The 17,844-nt window shown below is 41.1% G+C and overlaps 1 protein-coding gene across 1 annotated transcript in view; it reads left to right on the top strand.

The window, feature by feature from the left end:
• Nucleotides 1-17,844, top strand: part of LOC308043955 (netrin-4-like) — a gene marked incomplete at both ends in the record, with an annotated part of 42,726 nt that overhangs the window by 11,980 nt on the left and 12,902 nt on the right. The window contains one exon of the mRNA XM_080350369.1: nucleotides 5,606-5,869. Within this exon, the coding sequence (XP_080206495.1) occupies nucleotides 5,606-5,869 (264 nt within the window). The remainder of the gene's footprint in view (nucleotides 1-5,605; nucleotides 5,870-17,844) is intronic.

The raw sequence follows: 17,844 nt of genomic DNA, 5'->3' as shown, positions 1-17,844 counted from the left end.
CATACATCACTGACAAGGAGAGATGATACTGTTAGCTAAGTCTGTTCATGCATAAGATTTCAGCCAAGACCTAGAGATATAAGCGACTCCATGTATAAGAAATGGATGGTCTCTTATGAAAGTACAGTCTTTCCCTGTCATCATATTGGCAGCAATGTCTAAACATTAATATTAATGCCACACTGACTGGATTGCTGGAATGACCTCAAAGCAAATACAATCTGAAGGGACATTGACCATTTCTGGTTTGGAAAACACAGAATGAATTCAAGATGCCACTCTCTTGGTAGTAGCTGAGTTTACCCAGATCAGAGAAATTTTAAAAAGTCAAATGCACAATTATTTCTTTAACAAACTATCACATTCTATACTGGCTTTTAAGTTTTATTCTCCAGGAGAGAAAAGCAATGGATCTTGACTAAAAACCACTTTTCCACGAATCCTCTGAATGGGCCTCCTAGCAGCTAAGAACAGCTGAACTTTCTGTGTGCTCCAATCAGTATTTCAAAACAGGGAAAAGTACTTCTTAGTACAGACTACTGCACCACAAGATGGGAGAATTCATTTCAGCCAAGGGGCTCCATCAAATAAATCAGTGGATATTTGCCACTGGATAGGAAAAATTCTGAGACAATTGTTTACAATTCCTTTAGGAACAAAATCAATTCACATAAAAAGTTTTAATGAAGAGTTTTTAGGATTGATGTGAGTTTTTATTGCAGCTTCCTTCTGACGGGCCCAGTATAAGCACACAGACATTTCTGACCTCATTAACCTGATTGTGTGCAGCATGATCAACAAAGCTTAAGAACGACTTGTAATATCAAATTCTTGTTCTGCACAAGGATGTTCTTTTGCAGGAGGCCACGTATTGGCACTGCCCTCCATTTCTGACGCACGTTTCTTGACTTGAGGCTATGAGCTTGCAAGGGGGAACCTTTGCTGTGTCCACATCTTTTCTAACTAATACTGGCTGGAAGATCAGGTTAAGAAAACAGAATTATCTGCATCAAGAATGGAGAAGCAAAACATATGGCAAGAAATCAAAAATCTGAGACACTGTCTCCGGAATGAAGATGATCTCCTGACTGGTGATAAAACATCCCCCCCTGTGAAGCTGTGCCAAGTTGTGTACGGCAAAACCAGCCCCCTAAGAGCAGCTCCCTGTTTCAGCTTTGCACACTCACAGCATTCCTTGCTCTCAGAAAGGTCAGGAGAGGACAGAGTAGCGACCATCTTTTTTTGAGGTGCAGCTGATTGACTTTTGAAAATGAGAATGACAAATATGCGCTTGATAGCAGATATGCAGATAAGCGTGAATGTCCTACTCAGCATTCAGCTCCAGTGGCAGCTCCTGATTATAAGGGAAACTCAGGATCTAGGATGTATTCCCACTAAGGGCTGAGAGTAAAGAGGTGCTGAATACCCTCAACGTCCACCCAATTCAATGGAAGTGCAAAGATTTTAGTACGTCCTTAAGTTGTCCAACCCTCAGCAGACTTAATCACCATTAGATTTTCTTCTGCGGCTGTGCATATGTTACTTTTATGAACGCTGCACATTGATGTTTAGAGAAATGACCGGGAGATTGCAGAGCAGCCTGTTACAGCAAAAGAAATAATAAAGAAAGAACAGAGCTTCCACAGAGCTTGATACCAGACAGAGATTTAATCAGATGAGAAACAGCTTTACAGTGAACATGATGGGAAGCTCTTTTTCAGAATGGGGTGGGAGTTGAGGGTATTCAGCAAAAATAGAATTTTTCCCTGTACCATATAAAATTACCAATCTGTCTCCTAATTTAGGATTCATTTTTTCTTAGTGAACCATAAACCCAAATACATGCATTTAAATATAATAATCTGGTTTTAGGACAGAAAAAAGTTCAGGGGATTTTTTTAGGTAAATTATTAATTTATGGGAAAACAATGTAAGGTGAGATACCAGGTCTGTTTTAAAATTCATCCCACTCTACAATTATTTGAATCAATACACATAGTAGACTAGTAACTTTAAATTATGGATTGTAACATATTGCTCTTGACTGCAGTGCAAGACGTATGTTAAGGAAGATCTAACAACCGGCACTTTAATGTGAGAAGAAAGATGCAATCAAATATTAAAAATGAGCCAAGAGGTGGTGATTACATTACACTCATCCTTGTGCTCAAGGGTTTTAACCACCAGTATTTCAAGGAGAATGCGTCCTCCAGGAGAAAATTCCATTTTCCACTTTGATGTGTCTATGAAATAATGCTGCTAACCTGATTTAGATACCAAATAAAACTGTGCTACCTCTGTGCAAAATGCATCTCATCTAAACCTACTTACATTGGCCCAACATATCTGCTTTGATTCTGCTGATACAAAATATGGTTGTTTAAGAAGTCCTCAATATCTTTCATTTTTACCACGTTCAGGAAGGCTAATTCCTTAGTGGTTGTTGAATCCAAGACGAACATAAAAACGCTACTCCCAAAAGACGTCACTAGTGTTATGGCACCCAAATCAGATCTTTAACACTTAACCAGTGTTGCTTTGGGAGAGATGAGGACAAACGAATCAAGTCTCACCACTGAGCTTATTCCAGACAGAAATGTGTCATGAATTAATCATACAAACAAACCCTTGTACTTCAACTGGAATCGAATAGTGTTTTTCCTTACAAGGATGCCACAATCGCTATGGGACATCCAGGCTGTTAACATCTCTACTCACAGTGTTGAGACTTATAAGGGGACATGGAAAATACCAAAGCAGCTCCCCTCAAGAGATGCAAGGCCAGAAATGAAAATATTTGCAAAACAATAAACCCACAGGGAATCCAATCTACTTCCAAGCTGTCAAGCAAAGAAACAAAAAACCAATACAGCTTCATGAAAGCAAATAGCCCAATGCAGAGAGACGAGCACCCAACAGCTGTTCTTTTGCCTAAAGAACTCTGGATGTCAATTAAGACATGAGGAGGCTGGATAATTGACTGGAGATCCCAAAATGTGAATCCATCTCTTTAAACTTATCATACCATATTCAAAATAGGTTTCTAGTAGGGCAATACGATGCACAAGATTTCCTTCACGATTAACGCAGCACAATGCAAGACTATCGTCATCAAACAGAAGTATAATGCCAGAGACATGGAGTAAAAAGAAACACTTTGGCCATTGTCTAGTAATGTATTTCAGAGCAGCCCAGTAAAAACTCTTGTTCTTCACCTCATTCACCCTTCTCTCTGTCTCCTGTGAGGAGATCCATAGCGGTTCACAACTGGGTGCTCTGGGGCACAGAGTTGTTAAACCTCTTACCCACCCTTGTCTAGGGAGGTCACTGGCAGGGCCAGCGCAGATCTTGCAGAAGGTAACAACAAACTGATTACCTTTTGTCAGATATCTCGTCCTGGAGCAAAGTATTTCTAGCATTTATGTTCTCAAGCCAGAGATCTGTTAGGCATCCTCTGGAGAGCTGGCCTGAAAGGAGGTACCATTTTTACTAAGCATCTATATTAGAGAATCATAGACAAGAAAGATAAGTGTGAGAATAGAGCTTGTAAAAACTGCAAACTGAACAGACTACTTTACCCTTGGTTCCTCTGCTTTATGCAAATTTAAAACAGTTTCACAAGGACTTTTAGCCATTAATAGCCTAGTATTTAGTTCTTAACCCTGCTTTAAGTTTTCTGAGCTTAGAAGGCTCTGCAGAACAATTCCATCCAGTTCACTGCCTTGGTCTTAGATTAATTGACTATGTGGGAAGAAGATGTGTGTGTCTGTACACAACCAGGTGCTTAAGACTCTGAGAAACCACTCGACTTCTGTGTGATCCACAGCAGACTGGGAAAGAAGGAGACAGGGTTCCCAAAACTGTTTTCCACTAAAAAGACCAGACCATCCTGGATTAGGGGAACCGGACAGAGGAGATTTGGTCTTTATCCTGTGAATCCGTCAATAAGGGGAATGCTGGGCACCTGGACAAAACAGAATGGGCCATTTGCTTATGGTTCCATTGACTGGGGGAATGTAGACACTGGGGTGGGAAGGCCTGGGCTATTTTATCATGGCTGCATTGGTCAGGGGAATGTAGGCACCTGCATTGCACAGCCTGGGCAGGCTGCCCACAGCTCTGTCAAACAAGGAAATACAGACACCTCTGATCTCACCCAACAGGGCTGTCTGCAGCTTTCTAAGTAGCTGACAGTATAAGAGAAGGGAATTAAAAGAAAAAAAAAGAACAGAGCTAATCAAATAGAAAATGTTGCGGCCAGGTGGGAAATGTACCACAGCCAGGTGTAGCTCAGTGCAAAGTCTGGCAGCTGATTCTGTTAGTTCAAGGGGGTTCATCTCCGCATGTGCCATCAACATGCAATAGAATTATCTTCCAGGCTCTTTTCTGGCTCCTGCAAGGAAAAAGGAGCAAAAGTATTTAATGAGCTGCAAGTATTTAAATTGGTTGGTCCCTAGAGAGAAAGAAAAATAAAAACATGGAGAGAGAGAGAAAGAGGGAATCCCTATGGGAACAAAGCTTTCATTCCGCTAACGGAGTTAGTCAGACAGACACTGTCACCACTTATAAAGCAGGGCTAAAGAACCCCGAGGGCAGGTCCCTCTGCTATCATAGAAAAACTCAACCAGAGGAGAAAATAGCTCTCAAATTGGAGTTAACATATCCACAGAGGACATCTAGGCCTGGGAACTAATGCGGCCAGCTCTTTAGTTCACTAACTCAGACTGTGGTGCAGCCCTCTGTTGTCACCCTCTCCCCAAAACCAACAGAAACAAACACACCCTGAGATACAGAACGTAAAGCGCTGCATGAGCTGCAATACGTGTCCCTTTAGTCACTGCTCAACATCAAATTAGAACTGTGATACTCAAAACCAAACTGCTGCTGCTCTGGAGAACTATCAAACAGCATAAAAGCCGTGGTAAAAAAGGAACGACCCGTGGTCAGGAGGCACAAAGTGCCTTTGGTCCTGCGAACTGCAGTGTAGCTACTTTTCTCCTGATGAATAAATTGATTCGCTTTGTTTGGGGACAGGGTTCTCCCAGTGCTTATTCACCCTAAGCCAAGCTGTGTTTTCCAGCCATAGTTCAAGTGGCCAAGCCAAAAGTCTGATCATAGTTTTTACTTCTTTCACAGGTCCCTTTAGTGCCTTAGTTTACCTGACTCTAGAAGTCATGTCAAAGCGTGTTTCTAAAATGCTTTGAGAAATTGGGATGGCGTTAATACTGCATTTATGCCAATAAACCTTGGATTTCTCTGAGTGACACTATTGTCACTTGGCTCAAAAACTCAAAGAAGTAACCAGCACTTGACAAGTTACCACATATTGGCTGAACTGCAAGAAGTGACTGGGTTCAGTAACTCCAGGGAGAAATGGTTAAACTAAGGCACTTCCTACCTCATAGCTGAGACAGGATGAAAACAAGTACCTGCTGGGGCTTGACCAGCTGGTGGTAACTCAGCTGTGATGTTCTGGAATCTGAACTCTGCTTAGGAAGAGTTTTCCAAATAGGAGCTATTACCTTTTTCCTGAACATCACCACGGGTTGTTTGCTGCGTGTGCTGTCCTACATCTATTCCTGCATGGGAATCTTCTGTCTTTCAGGTGATTTATCGTGCCTTAAGTCCAGCTAACAAGATTGAAGACCCCTACAGTCTTGAGGCTCAAGATCTCCTGAAACTCACCAACCTCCGTCTCCTTTTGTTAAAAAGACAGGAATGCCCATGCCACGGCTCAGCACTGGTAGAGAAACCTCAGAGATTTGCCCACTATGCTATTTATGACCTGATCATTCGGGGAAGCTGCTTTTGCAATGGGCACGCAGAGGAATGCGAGCTTGCCAACAGGACGGGAGTCACGGAGAACACGGTGAGTTCTGGACATTCACCAGCTTACTAGACTTGTTACCGGCTTGTGCTTTCTCAGCCTAACGGTACATTTTGTGTATGATCCTGTCAAGCCCTTCCTAAGCCTATCTAAAAAAGGGATGCACTGTTAATCCACATTAGTGGAACTTAAATGACTCTGGGAAAAGATTTCTTACAAGCCTTGCTGCCATTCCGTGTGTATTAATTGCATTGCTAGAGATGGGTACTTCTAAAAACCCTGGACCTCACAATATCTATAAATTATGAAGTGGCTTTGTAACTGGAACAGAGATCCAACCCCAAATACAGTGAATGAAATCTCCTACCTCTAGACCTGCATAGAGCTGAACTAATCTCTTCGATGCAAAGAATGCCTGAACAGAATTTCAGCATGAGATCTCCAACCTCAGATGTTCTGAGTTTGTGAGACATGAGCAGTTCTGTCATACTTAGGGTTTCAGCCTTTACATCTAGGTTTGCAGCCTTCTATGGTTTTGTTACTTTCACTAGCAGTCTTCAGGATGTGAAAATAATTTCCACTCTCCCTCCTTTTACCTATTCAGCTTGATGTAAGTTGGAGTATTTTTTTAAACCTTTTTTTAACCAAACCTTGTAGGAAGATTCTTCTCTAGTACTCTGAATAGCCCCTGTTCAGTCTTTTATCTGCGTTTGGCCCTGGATGTGCAGAAGATGCACGTTGTGTTTCTGTGTGTATTCAGATGTTGTGATTAAGAGAGAATGACCACTGTTTCCTTTTTGATTTAGCTGCAAGTGTTATATAGAACTGTAACAACAGTAACAGGGAAATGATGTTAACCAAATGTCCAGGTACTCCTAAACACATCACAGACAGAATTTCAGCCTCTTTAAACTAGTGAATGGCTCCAATGGTTCCAGAAGGCTATTTGTCTCTGTAATGGGTTTTGAAAACCAAAATAACTCTTAGAACTTTGGTCCCTGGTGCACTCTGACATAATAGACTCAAGAAACACATCCTCATCTAATTTCTGACCCTGTAGATATAGAGTACACTTGATGTTTTGGTTTATTTTCTTCTGGAATGTGTATTCACTGACTTCCTTTCAACTTTTCAAGGTCCGGAGGTAGATATTGTAAGCTAATTAGGACTGTATGAGTTTCACAATATTTGCAGAATCATTCTGAATCGGTTCCACCTGTGATATAAATCTAAGGCTCAGCTACAGTATTGTGGCGCTAGGTGGTATTATCAGATTCTGTTTACTACAGGTATAGACTCAATACATAACAGTGTGGAGAAAAAGTGGTTTAAAGAGTGCATCATCCCTACTGCAAACTGTTAAAAATAGACGTAATGAAAACAAACAGATGACTAACATGCTAAATGAATACATCTGGTAGAAGAATAAACACTCGGCCCATCAGAAAAGGAAAACACAATATTTTGTATATTACTGGCATAACCACTGTAAACTATGACTGGACTTTTTTCTCACTAGTCACAAGGGAATAAAATCTTTTTGTGCCATCAATGACTTCACGGGGCAGAAGGTGAAATAGTTTTGATGAAATGCACTTCATGAGTGACTCATGTCCCAGGAGTCAGGAGGGTGGATGCATCACATCATTTGCACAGGCACAGATATCAGCAAGGCTTTGCCTAAGCAGGGATTCAAATGCAGCAGGACGCGAGAAGAGACTTGCAGAGCTTAAACTACCCCTAGAATCCTACATGTGGGCTGGAAAACACCGTGAGCTGGTCTAAGTCCTTGCATTAAGGTATGATCAAGCATACATAAGCCACTCACTAGTGAATGCTTGTTCAACCGGTTATTGAAAATGTCTGAAGAAGTAGATTTAGTAGCAACCCCGAGCAGTTGTTCCCATTTTTGACAGCTGGAAAGCTGTTCCTTAGTGCCTGCCTGAATAACCTCTGCTGCAAATGGAGGCGATTCCTTCTTGGCCCCACTCCCCCAGTGATCACAGAGAACAGTTAATTCTCATTCTGCTCGACTTTCACACACACGGTGACTCAAACAGGACGGGGAAAAGAGATGTTAAAAACAAACGCTGCGTGTCCAGAAATAAGCTGATTCATTCCACCAGCCACATCTGGTATTTAATGAACCCATGGGCAGGGAAAGTCTCAGGACACACAGTTTTTAGTGTGGGTGATATCACCAAATAAAATGCTGGAAAAATACAGCCCTCCACAGAAAGGCTTAGGTAATAGGAGTTTCAGTCTCTTAAGAGTTCTGAGTCCTTTTACAATGCATTTATTTTCTGTAGTCAACAAAAACAAAGCAAGTCCATGCAGAAAACAACTGTAGTTGTTTGCCATGGGATAGGCCCAAAAGCTGAGGTCATTCTGCACTGAGGTCTTAGAAGAGACATAACTGTGCTAACTTTTAAGTCCGTTCTTTTTACTCTTGAAAGAAATCTGTTCCATTTGTAATAGTTCTATCACTGCTAGATTGATACTGTATGGAGGCTAAAAAATTGAGAAAACTGAAGGCAATTTCTTGACATTTTTGAACGAACACTTTTCAACACCATTTTGGCGGGACCAGATGATCTATGACTATTGATGATTTGTCAACAACCAATTTATCTGTGGATCTGTCAGTTCAGTCATGACAACACATTCAGCTTCTGACTTCTCCTCCCAGGCTGCGAATAAGAAATGCAGCTCTATGAGAAATAATGTCACAATGTCATAGAAACTGATGGAGACAAGACAACTGCAAATTGTAATAACGCTCTCCAGACAGCACATCATTCTTCACAGCTTGAAATCCTGCATGTTCTCTCTGGTCAAAAGTAGTTTGTGAAAAAACTGAGTATAGCAAGTTTCAAAGTCGACTTCTATAGGACCCAATGGAAATGTCCTTTCCATTGTTTTGGCAGAAAACAGTAATAATTAGTCTTTCCATGTGGCTTTTTTTCCAATAAGCCATGTACCCACCTCAAGACAATTTATCTAGATTGCACTTCCCTTAGTAACTACTCAGAATATCATATCAGACAGCAGAAAAAGCTTTGAGAAATGAAGATGGGAGCTGTAAACAACAGGCAAGAAACTTCTGAGGGAACGTATCTTGAATTTGGTGTTTGTTGCTATTGACAGTGATATTTTCTTGTTTTCTGTTTCCTTTCCTCGGACCAAAAGAGACACAGAGATATCACAGCTGCTTATGACAGCTAAAGACAAAATTCTCTTTTCTGAATTTCACAACCTGTATTATTCAAACTCTTACAAGTACCTCATTTGTCAGTGAGGGAAATTATTGAGATTGCATTTTGCTGCAGAAACCACAGAGAAGCGTTTTCTTTGAAATGGAGGACATTAATATGCCCTTATAAGGGAAACAAATGCCAAGATCTGGCTACCTGAATACACCTACTTGTTGTCCACCACTGGATGCAATGGGATCTAATCCTGCCCCAAGTCTGGCGGCTGCAGGATGTACCGTTATGCGTTGCTCTGCAGTAAATTGTTTCTTTATTAAGCTCCTACAGAGTTAGTAAGAGCTGTCAGGTTTAGGATTGGCTTTGATGACACATTTTAGCTGAGTCCAGGGGTGCATCCAGAATGAAGTTTGCAAAGCAGAAAGTGCACGTGGACAGACCACAGAATCTAGACCAAAGTCCTTGCTGTTTGCCAGACATTTCACGATTCTCTTTCTAGTGCATGAGAAGTATGGACAGAGGAAAGCAAATTTCGATTAAAATGCTTCTGTATAAAGCATCAGGTTTTTTTACTTGTTAATTATTGGTACCTACATTGCCAGGAAACTCTTACAAGTTGCCTCGGATGTTTCTTTTGCTTCTTCATCCTGTTTACAGAGACAAACTAGACTCCCTTTGGGTCCAATTCTCCACAATTAAGCAAACAAAAAGTTCTCCACTTACTTCAAAGGGAGCAGGATCTGGTCCTAAGTAAGATTCCTTGTTTGGCATAATGGAGGTTACATAAGGTAAAACTTGTTTTTCTACAGCAATTTTCTAGGTGAATTGGCTGTCGTATCCTTTGCAAATATTACCTCCTCTTCAAATATCTTGTGCAGTTCTACTGATAATCTGCAGCTAAGTTTTCATGTTATCTGATCCGAGCCGTGCCAGTCTGTTCCATGTCCAGCACTCAGAGATGCAGGAGGGGTTCTGTGTTGTAGTGGACAACTCAAAGAGCAGGTTTTGTTTGAGAAAAAGTGAGGCTGTGTACATCAACTATGTGAATTGCATTGGGAATGTTACAAAAAATAATGAAAAAAATAGATAAAATATTAGAAGAGCTTCTAGATCTCATCAGACTAAAATCCCCAAACAAATCCCTATGCTGATGTTTTTCCAAAAATTAAACCTGACTACAGATGCCAGGCTCTGCCCATAATGATCTGAAGACACAGAAGATGATGGTATAAATGACATAGGAAATAGTAGCTATGAACTACATGAACTACAAGAAGAGACAGTGGTGTCACTGACACCTTTGCTACCCACAATGGACCAGAGCATTTCACAACAATTCTGGTGGGAACATGCAGGTGGATGAGAAAGTTTCAGGTATTTGTGTTCAGAGATGACAAAGAAGCTGACAGGGGAGCACCAGGGAAAAGTTCTCTTTGATTTTCATGGATAGTTTTAGTGAGTTCCTACTTTCCCAGGGCAAAATGTGCTTCAAAACTGGGACTTTAGATGACAAGTAAGTTCTCAAACAATTAGGTAAAAGTTGAGAAAGGATATTGAGACTTGTAAGTCACATCTTTGAGATCCTATTTTATCACATTCTCAGAAAAGTCACCAGAAACCTTAACTGAAGAATACCTAAATAAATCTAAAAAATAGCTTTTCTATATATCCTATGCTTCTCTTGCTCATTTAGAGTGAGTGTGAGGAAGACTGGCACATTAAATTAATGCCTCCATTACTGCCAGGAATTAGTTCTTGGCCAACCCAAAACCAACACCCCTGTCCTTCTCAGTTGTTAAAAATTTGAATCCAAGGAAAAATCTGGTACATATTCCCTCTTTATTTTAGATATATTGCATCCTCCAAATTCAAGCACACCTCTCGGTGTATGAGGTGTTCCTTTTCAAAAGTGAATTCATTCTGGTTGGGTTTCTTGCTACATCAGGTATCTCCTGGAATTGCACAAAACCTGAAGTGTATTCCTGATGAAAAACTCTGAAAGCTTTCAAAGTACTGTTCAGTACAGATTTAGACTCTGTAATCTAGGTTCCTCTCCATGGTTTTTGTGAACATGTCTGGTTTTGCTGGCTCTTCCGCCACTAGACTCAAATGATAACAAGACTGTCATCATTCATACCATCAACATTATGTTTTGAGTATCTATGGTTTAGAGAATAACCACAACTTCGACGGTATGATCCATATAGTGGTTCAGTCAGCAGGAATTCTGAAATTATAAAATCGACAAGTATTCCCTACATTTTATTATTATTGTGGAAATATCTTTTACTACTACTGAAGTACAAATCAGAAAAACATGTCTATTCAGGAATGGTGTTTAAACACATGTTTAAATGCTTCCCTGAATCAGGGCTCAGTGTAGATCCACCCAGGCAGACATTCATGTTACTTGTAGGAAACCATCTCTTGTTTTGTGGGATAGGGTAGCAAACAATTTCATATCTGACATTATTAGCCTTTAAACACAGCTCTTCTTAAAAGCAATGTCTATGGGTGAAGTTTTCAAACGTATTTTAACATTATTGTTCACTCACTGTGCTAGAAGGGTCCTGGGGATCAGCTTTGTGCCCTTTCGGGGTTTAGAATTTTCTGCTAAATCATGGACTTTCTCAGCCTTTTTCTCACTTTCCAGTTTCCTTGTAAATTTGGCTGGTCCTGCACCTTTCTCAGCCCTGCCCTTCCCCCATTCTCCAAGCTGGAGCCATCTGCAGAGAAGCTGCAGAAAACTATTTTTCTCTTGGCTTCATCCATTCCATTACTCAACATAATTTCACTTGAATGGGAGCGATGCATTCTGCCAAGTTCCCTCAATACAGAGGTAAAAATTCAGAGAAGAGCTCCTGCTTCTACTTTGGGAGTGGATTTTCAATCACACTCCTGGAGCCACTGTGGATTAACCACTAGAAACCCAGTTAAATCTGGAGTTAGCCAGACTGATTACAAAATACATGACAGAATTATTTTGCCTGTTGAATGAACAGGTCACATCCAAACTTCTCTGAACTGACCACAGTGTGCTAACCCATTGTACCTGACCTGTAAATCCACAAATCCTTGTCCGTATCTCAAAGGCAGAATCTAGAGCTTCTCCCATTTCTTCCTCCCCTGAAAACTAATTCTGGGTCTTTCTGCAGCAAAGTCAGACCAGACTGGTGGCACCAGGAACAAAGCCTTGGACAAGACCAAACTCACTTGTGCTGTTGACTTTCAGGAGATTTGTGGTATTTACTCGTTATGCTGTACTTCAGGCATTCACCTAGTAAAATACCGAGTCTTACTCCTCCTTCTGCTTCCTTTGTCCCCAAGACGCTCACCAAGAGCTGGTGACCTGCTGTAACTCAGGTGCATGTCAGCATGACAGCTGTCACTTGCATGCAATTTGTTAGAGATTGAGGATGGAGTTGTTGGCACTGCGAGTAAAAAATAAGAGGACAGATTAGTCCGACAATGAATAAAAATCCAGTTAGCACTAAGGGAGAAAACAATAAGAAAGTAGAGTGGAATGTGGGCTAAGTCACAGCCACATGTGTGTAAAGGCTGACGGAGGTGAATTCAGGCAGAGGATGGAGTTGTATCTTGAAACTGTCACAGGCTGAGTTCTGTTCCCTCACATGAAGCATGAATTTTGTACCTCTTCCGGCCTATTTATCCTGTTCTTTTGTTACTGTTCAAAAAGGGGCTTAGTGATGCCAGTCTGAATATTCTACTAAACAAAATCACTTATTTTTGTTCACCATTACCTATTTAGTGAATTTGGAACCAGTGGCAGCTCATTCACTCCCTGCTGTAGAGACCAGAGCCCCTATGGGCTCAGGTGGCCTTGCCACAAGTGTCTCAGCTCCACTTGTCCCTGCCAAGTTCCCTCAGACTTGATTTACCAAAGTGACCAAGGATGAGCCAGAAATTCAGATCCCTCAGAAAACACCCATTTGCATACTAGTTTTTAGACACATACACTTATTAGACCTTTTCGCAGAAATGAGCAAGCGACATAGGAAAATACTGGACTTTTTCATTCCTGATGAGAGCAGGAATTTGAGCTGTCAATCTACCCATAGCAGGCACTGTAATCTGGGACTTACTCCCAAGCCACCCATTCTTTTAGGTCTTTGCAAATTTGAAAAAGTTGAAGGAAAAGTTTAATTTGGCCTCCTAAAAGTTGTATGTGCTCTCCTCAGGACCTGATATGGAAGGATTTACTATAAATCTGCATGGATACATCTCTTCATTGGGAGAGACAGCAGAGCCCATTTGAACTGTAAGAGAAATAAAGCAGAACAGCAGACACGAGTTGGTATTTAACCACTCAAAATGACCCAGAAAGGGTCTTTTACTAAAAGCAGGTAAGGGACTAGCCTCTGATGTCATTGCAAACTGCTGCATCCAAAATTTCTCTGGCGACATTACAAAGTGAATGCAGAGCCCAAAGACAAACATTTTCTCCGGATCAGCAACAATTGCTGTGTTCTGGAAGGCTTCCAAATGTAACCTTCATTCATTAGGAAAAAAACCCCAAAACAGACTGAGGATAGCCCAGGAGAAAGAGCAACAGCCACAACATTTACTGAAAGGACAAAAGGTAAAAGAAATTAAATGGGCAGAGAGAAAGCAAGAGGCTTCAGGTATTGTGCAGAGCTGAAAAGAGTTTAAAAATGATAAACAGATGGAACCTGTCCAGTCTCTCAGCTGTGGATCACAATTCAGGTGAAGCAACTATGTGCGGCCAAAGATGAATAAGTATCCTGTAATTTCTTGGAACCATTGTAGAAAAGCAGAATATGGTTCAACGCTATTTGTTATAAACTGACCAGAAATTACTGAGCCCCATGGAAGAACTTGTGGATGAAATTCATAACTTAGTATAGCAGGTAAAGCTAAATGAATGGAACTGATCCTCTTGGCATTAAAATCCATGAAGCTATAACCTGCTCTATGTCTTGATTCAAAGCTGCTCAGGTGGTAGATGTACAAATCAAAGCTTTTGGCAGCGATACCAGACTTGTAACAGCACGACTGTACTATGAGGCAGATGAGGTAATTAATCCAGATTAAAAATATTAGTGCCAAGGAAAAAAAAAAAGCTGTTTTACCTTTTTTTTTAACATAGTTTAGATTCACAGCCCAATTTACATATGATTCAGGGCACGATGCAGGAGGTAATAGCATAGAAAGAAGTAGCAAGGAAAGCAGAAATGTCTAAAATTGAGATTGCCCTCAAAGACATTATATCATTAAACCACAGCCTGGGAATCTAGCTGTTATACCAAGAAACAAAAGCAGAGCTTGCTTTCAGGTGCTCATTAAATCCAATATGATAGTGATTGAGAGCATAGCATAGCATTTTTGTTCTTTTGCTCTAGCTGAAAGTATGTCAGTCTATAAACCTCTACCGTTTGCAAAAGCTGCTTAGAAAACTGGAAGCTTGATGTGGCCAGAATATTAGTATTTAAAGCAACAGCTTTCATCTTTCAAAGCTCATAGCATGTGCATTAGTGACATGAGTAACCTCGCTGAATGCTCTGGGAAAGCTGAACTGCAAGAATACAAACTGTTACAGGTTATGCACGTAGGACTTCAGACTGGTTCTATGCAATGGGGAGGTGTCTCTGATCACGCAGTCTGCCTGCCTGCTAGTACATCTATTTCTCTGGTCCATTCCCCACAATAACTTTGGAAGGCACCATCCAGCTTCAAAAAAATTTGTCAGAGCAACTGCACTCGCAAAACAATGATGCTCCAATGAATGGGAATGACCACTGACATCTATGCATCACCGTTCTTGTCTGTGTTCTACTTGAGCTGCGTCTCTGCTATCTTCTCATGTCCGGCTCCTTTCTGTACTTCAGTGTCCCCTCATGTTGCACTCTCCTCCTGATCTGTTTTCACCTATAAATCTCTGTGATTACTCTCCATGGAAAAAAACTTCCATGGCATATCCACCCACACATAACACGCTGGCAGACTTGTTTTCTCTTCCATCACCTTTTACCTTTGCCCCAACAGTGATCAATTCTCTTTTCCTTGTTCTCAAACCTATACAAAAGAGCTAACTTCTCAGACCTAACACTTCCTAAACAGTTCCATGCCAGCTCCCCTGTTAATTCTGCCTGCTCAATGGCTCTGCTGGCTGCTTGGCTTTTCAGCCCTTTTGTCTAAGCCAGTCATCCTTCCACATATATTTGGTAAACTGTTCAATAGTGAGGATCACAGGCAGGAAGCTTTCTTTATGCCTCTGTCCTACTCACAGCATGCCATTCCTAGGTAGCCTCCACAAACTACAGTTTGCAACAAACAGGTGGGCAATGAGCAAACTAACACATCTACGTACCCCCAAAGAACAACCGGACTCTTTCTTTCTCACTACATTTTCCTGTTTACTTTCTGAATAATTGTTCACGAGTGTTCACACCATCTGTGCTGTGAACTGTAAGCACAGGGTCCTGTGGAATATTTGATCGTGTCATTCAAGGCTACAAGAAGATTGCATGGTTTAATTCTGCCATTTCCCAACTGTACAATCTCAGCATTTCTTTCATGTATTTGTTTCATATAGTGAATGAACAGTTTGTATATATATGTCTAAAAAATACAATGGGCCAACTTACAAATTTTGCATTGAAATTCACTAGCATCTTCCTAAGAAGTGACTGGATCCAAGATTTTAGTTCCGATTCATTTTGGAATGAGCTCTAAAGTTCAGATAGAGTTTGAAGTTTGGGGACATTAAAACCTATGGTTTTGAGTCAGACTCATTTTCTTTTCCCACTCCTGGTCCTTTTCTCTGTTCTGTGGCTTCTGAAAAGCAACTACTGTGTCCACAGGGTGGAACTTACAAGCCTGAAGAGCCAAACCCAACACTGTTGCTTATTAGTATTTTTGTCTTTGCCTCTATAATTTGTCATCCTATTTAGCGCTCTGAATGTAGCTGACTTTCTTGCACAGAGGTCTGGAGAGGCGTCACGTAATGTGCTCCACGCTGTACCCTCCTGAGGTTTACTGGTGCTGAGCTCTGACAGAAATGCAAACCCTGAAGTCTGTGCTCAGTCTTCCGTGAGGAGGCAGCCAACCGCTCCGTGCGCAGCGACGCTGCCAGCTGGCCGTGGAGGGACGATGGCATCAGCTGCAGCCTGTCCCCTCGGCGAGCTGCATGACAGATCTGGTCCGGGAGGATTAGAAACCAAGGGAGCGGAGAGCAAATTGCTGCAGGGAGATGAGTCTGGGGGCAGGGGAACGCGTTCACACGGCTGCTCTTTTGAACGTTTCTCTCTCGATCCTAAGTTACCTGCTATGTGAGATGGGGGAAGTGAGGGCTGCAAAGAGAGAGGCTGATTTTCAGGAAAGACTACAGAGAAACATAACTCACATTAGTGGTGAGATTAAAGGATTAGATTCAATTCATACCCCAGTCAAAATGAAATTTCAGCCTCTGCTTTTTGTGTAACATGCAGTGGGCCAGAGCTGCGACAGAGGTTACACAATTCAGCATCCTCAGCAACGCATGGAGGGAGAGGGGTCTAGTCCCTGATTTCTGCGCTCTAGTACAAGTGTCTCCTCGCATGTGAAATACGCACCACTAATTAGCAGCTTCTCTTGTGATGAGTGTAGAACATGACCTATGGTACCACCTTTCCCTTTCTCCAACTCTCTATGCTGGATATTTCCTCAGATAATTTCTCCAGGAAATCCTTTCTCTGAGGCACTGCAAACAGATACTAGAATCCTAATTAAAAACAAGCAAACAAACAAACCCACAACATAAAAACCCTCCTGTAAAGTACTTCTTGGATGCGGCTTGATATTACAGAATCCGGTGCATCAAATCACAGCCAGGAGTGGAACTGGCTGTTATATTCCCGGTGTGTGAAATGACTTGAGAACAGAACCAGTTTCAAGAGTAAGTTTCCATTTGAAGTCTGGACTAGCTCAGTTTCCAAGGTCAGATTTCTGGTGTGAACACCTGATTCCCAAACTGACATATATTAGAATATTTCTATGATTAAAAATAATAATTGTGTTCCAATGACAGCAGATAAGTACAGAGGAGGAAGGTTATTCTTTCAGGCAGTTAGTTACAGAGAGAACTCTACTATTCAGCCACTTTTAGTCAAGGCTTTTTGCACTATTTTCTTTGCTTCCCTCTCAAATATTTTGTAGGCTGTTGTAGCTTAGGTAGGTTTATATGCTTAGTGCTTGTAGATCAGCCCCATTCTTCAGCCATGCCAGCTTTTGCTGAATATCTTCCAGTTTCCCATTCATCTGGTAATAAGACGTTCAAATCTGAACACAGCATTACAGGTACAATTTCTTGTCCACTTGGAGTTACAGTGCTCTTAGTTACATAGGGCAAAATTTTAGTGGGCCATTTCTGCTAACCTATTATATATATATGTGTATACATATATATATATGTTAATATGTAAGTTGGTAGGTTGATGTCTACTGTAGCTAATTCTCTTCTAACATCAGTGCTTTCCTCTCACAGAATGTGTGGTTTAGACTGTTTTTGTGTGGGTGTACTGGTTGGTATTTTTCCAGGATTAATATTTTTGCTACATTTTTAACTGTGCTGGGAGAGCTAGGATTACTTGCCTGTTCTTCTAACAGTTTATAATTTAGTGATTAATAGCTATTTCATTGCCCTGTATTTACTCCTTCTTTCAGACCACTGTTAATGTCAAATAAGGCAGGGTCCACCATTCTCTGTTAGATTGTCCCCTCCTGTCACTCAGTCCTTCAATCCCAGTGTATTTGACACATGCTCTTGCCATTAACTTGTAAGTCAAAATA

Source organism: Nesoenas mayeri (genome assembly GCF_963082525.1).
Source record: "Nesoenas mayeri genome assembly, chromosome: 10".
Taxonomy (NCBI): domain Eukaryota; kingdom Metazoa; phylum Chordata; class Aves; order Columbiformes; family Columbidae; genus Nesoenas; species Nesoenas mayeri.
Note: the sequence above shows the minus strand (reverse complement) of the source record. Positions and strands in the feature narration are given on the sequence as shown.